General features: G+C 36.4%; 1 protein-coding gene across 1 annotated transcript; it reads right to left on the bottom strand.

Annotated features, from left to right (window-relative positions):
• Positions 1–657: 657 nt before the first annotated feature.
• Positions 658–2,927, bottom strand: LOC126810609 (dextranase). The gene is made up of 2 exons (XM_050535781.2): positions 2,079–2,927; positions 658–1,524 (listed from the first exon to the last, which is right to left on the bottom strand). Exons 1-2 carry the CDS (start codon positions 2,604–2,606, stop codon positions 997–999), a joined length of 1,056 nt encoding a protein of 351 aa, XP_050391738.1. The 5' UTR covers positions 2,607–2,927; the 3' UTR covers positions 658–996.
• Positions 2,928–3,889: the final 962 nt, after the last annotated feature.

Here is a 3,889-nt window from a genome sequence, read left to right as displayed (position 1 = left end):
AGCAGTTTGAATTTGAAATAAAGTAGGCCGTAACGCCACTGTCTGGACAAATTTGCTCATAGCACACTGCATAGCGAATAGCCATCTTCATTGACTTAGTACAGAACAGTGGGGCGTTAAGCAACGTTGCATTTCATTTCTGGTCCAGAAATCGTAATGTGATCCGTTTTTACTTTGAGTACTACTATGCCGTCTTCATTAGCCCAGTCTAAGCAAAACAGTAGGACGCTAAACCCCATTTCATTTCATTTGAAAACTTTGTCTGGCAGCCTTCCGTCAATTATGATAGTTCAAAGTGTAATATGAATTTCACAGCAAGTTGTCATAAACCACTGACAAGGGGGAAACCACGTCAGAAAATCCCCATGAACTTTCTCGGCCAACGCCGGGGGCGAACCCGGCACACTGATGGCGTGCGCATGTCTTCATTGGCCTAGTCGGTGCAGAAAGGTGGTACGTTAAACCCCATTTCATTTCTTTAATTTTAAGGCAGTTCGTTTGGCACTAGTATAATTTATTAAGTTGGCTGTATCCGGAATAAAAAGTAGCTTACTAATATTGTGTAGTTGACAATGATGTATTTCAATTCACACAATAAATCAAACAATTTGTTACAGAAAATACAAAAAACAAATTATTTTCTCTGATCTACTCCTACTTATTTTCTAATTGAATTAATAATGGAACATGACAACGGACAAAAACAGGATAAAACGTGTCAAAAGCAGAAAACTGAATTTGACAGTTAAATCTCACATTCAGCACGAAAAGTATTGATTATTTTCCTAAACATACATGGATATATATTTTACATTATGCATATTTAATGAACGTAAAACAAAAGAAATGTGTAAGAAATGATCAATCATGAAACAATATAGTTGCTTGTATATTTTCATTTATAATGCAGGTGGTGGCTTTTACTCATTAATAGAGAGCCAGAATTTGCTTTTACAAGACTTTTGAAGACGCATACAATCATTGAGTATCAGTTATCTATCCACATGAAAATTTTATATTGTTTGTTGTTTTTGGATCGATTTTAACGTTAGCTTGTGATGGCCTTGTTATGCATTTTTCTGCTATTGTCATGTTATTTATTAACCAAGAAGAGAGTCGCCCCCTTTGTCGTGATCCACCCAGCTCGTTGTCCATATCAGTATGCGCAGTCAGGCCATCCAATACCCAGTTATTTAAATATACGTCTTTGACGATACCCGTCGCTTTGGTATCCATTACAAAGTTAAATATTCTAGGACAATCTCCTTCTAGTCGAACATTGGTAATGTTAATATTTGATGTATTTAACAGGGTTGTTTTACCAGCCAAATCCATCACGGCATCGTTACCACTTGAATGACACACCTCCCCTTTAAATGTACACCAATCTGTATGTATGACGTCTATGGTGTCTATAGAAACGTTGTTCAAAAGTCTATCCACCCACCAACCGAACTGGAACACGGCGCCATTTTGTCCTTGCCATACCACGCACCGCCTAGCAACCAGTCCATCGTTATAAACCTGTAAATTATGAATTACAACAAGGGTTCTATTCATTTTGAAACAATGATTGCAAATCCCTTTAATGTAATCGCGACTATATGACACCGAACTATATAGTATGAAACGGTACGACACGGGATGTTAACCATTATGAAAAATTGTGCCGAAGATCCCATTTCTGCTCAGTCAATACAGTCTTTTGAAAAGCATGAAAATTGTTCAGATTAGTATATTATCTGAAAAAACTCATATACCGGGAGCCATTTTACTTAGTATTTACACGATCGCTGCTTCCTTTAAGATCGGATTTTTGTTCCGCCAATCGAGTTTCAAGTAAAGCATGAACATCGATCAATTCAGTATATAATCGTGAAACACCTATAGAGAATTATTCATAATAAATTATACAGGAAGCCAATTTCATTACCAACATCTATTTAAAGGAACCTATCTAAAATTTGCCGAAGATCGGATTTCTGCTCCGTCTATCCAGATGAAAATCGATATCTTGAAATACCTATAGAGTATTATTCATAAACCGGATGTCAGTTTACTTTCTCACGAACACTTACCTTGAACGTGTCATCATTGGTCTGAAAAAAGGAATCCTCTATGAGACCACCAGAACCTATCCCTACTCCATCGGTGTTGTGGGTCCATGGCCCTACAGTCTTTACGTTCCTAACAACATTATTATCACCGAGTCCCCGAAAGAAAAATTGGGGTGGATCAACCATAGTGATTCCTTCCACGGTATGATTCATCCCGTTATCAACATTTATAATGGACCATAGGAATCCTGGGTCCTTGTGAGGGTAATTAGCACCAGAAAGAATCCCCCTTCCGGATATTTTAATGGGTTTCAGGGACATTGTTCTTAACCCACCCTCAACGAAAGCACCGGGTGCCAAATATACTTGACGTATTGAATCATTTAACTGGAGTTGGCCTTTAAGATTATATGCTTCAGAACCGTAAAACAGAACACCTGGATCGGTTGGATCAGGTACGTCATCTTCGGGAGCGTCAGCAAATATTAAGAGCTTGTCAACGATGTCCGATTTAAAACTGCCGTAATCGTAGTCGAATTCAACGGACATCGTGACTGTATTTTCTGTTATATTAAATGTAGCGGTATTACTTCCAGTTTTTCGACATCCTATTCCATATCGTTTTGGTCTAACGATGCATTGTTTAAAGTCCTGTGCTGCTAAAACTGTAGCCACAACTGGAGACCCTGTAAAAGCAAAGGATGTCCACGATACGGTCCTATTCGGCTTGACACTACTGGATTGTCCTATACGATTATTTGATCTACTGATAAAAATAAAACTATTCTGAGCAGGGAAGTCATCTTGATGCAGGTTGATCTTGAACTTATCCGACTGATCTACTCCGGGTGGTGTTGGGTAAATGATCAGTTCACAATTTACGCAGTTCACAATAAAAGTCAACAAGATTAATAATTTCTTCATTGTCAATTCAGCACTTGACCCCACGAAATATTTAATTCACTCATTTATCAATCATGTGATTGACCTTGCTTTGAATAGAGCGGAAGTTTAGTTGTACTCTATAATTAGTCTATCACTTGTAACCTTCACTTTAAAATGTTATCTTAGGATAAAGAAGTAAATTATCGACTATATTTCTATTATAGGCTACCCTTTTATCTAATAAACTAATGGCTAGTAATGGTTAGTCATATCACCGTATCACGACAGTTCAAATATATAGTTATTCCAAAATATTTGATATATAACCTAATACAGACATTAGGATACCATGTTGAATCAATTTCCATGTAGAGTTTGAATTAAAGTTACAATTTCATATTTTCTAAGAAAGTCAAAACATAATTATTTCTATGTCTTTTGCTCAATAGGTTGTCAACTCACTATTATACGATCATAGGTTATCTTTCTCACACTTAAAAATCTTTACACCGGTAAAAGTAACACAATTGCCCCCCCCCCCCATTACCTCCCTTGTTTTCCTATTCCCCACCATTTGAATTTGAAGTTGAAAATGATATTTTTGCCATTTTTTCAACTGGCAAAAGTGAATTATAGGATTAATAGGATTATTCTTTAACAAGGTAGGACTGTTTATAGATACCATCTATTTTAAGGCTTTATTTTAATGAATTTTAAAAATATAACTTAAAAATATGAAATTGCAACTTTAAAGAGGCATTTATCATTTAACTAATTGTGAAGAATTCCATATTCACAATACTCGTGGACCCTGCTAATTATCGGAAATCAAAGCACATTCTACTGTGCTCCTCTAATTGCTTGAACGCCGTGAACACCTTGTAAATATATCTCAGCAATGGATTGGCCGATTTATCTCAAATGTTGTACACAATCCAATTTGAACA

The sequence above is a fragment of the Patella vulgata genome, chromosome 2, assembly GCF_932274485.2.
Source record: "Patella vulgata chromosome 2, xgPatVulg1.2, whole genome shotgun sequence".
Taxonomy (NCBI): domain Eukaryota; kingdom Metazoa; phylum Mollusca; class Gastropoda; family Patellidae; genus Patella; species Patella vulgata.
Note: the sequence above shows the minus strand (reverse complement) of the source record. Positions and strands in the feature narration are given on the sequence as shown.

What these genes read in the sequence shown, in the direction of transcription:
- LOC126810609 (XM_050535781.2), bottom strand. Translation starts at nt 2,606, where the DNA reads ATGTCCGTTGAATTCGACTACGATTACGGCAGTTTTAAATCGGACATC. An exon ending in CCAATGATGACACGTTCAAG is followed by an intron (nt 1,525 to 2,078) that starts GTAAGTGTTCGT and finishes CATAATTTACAG; the next exon opens with GTTTATAACGATGGACTGGT.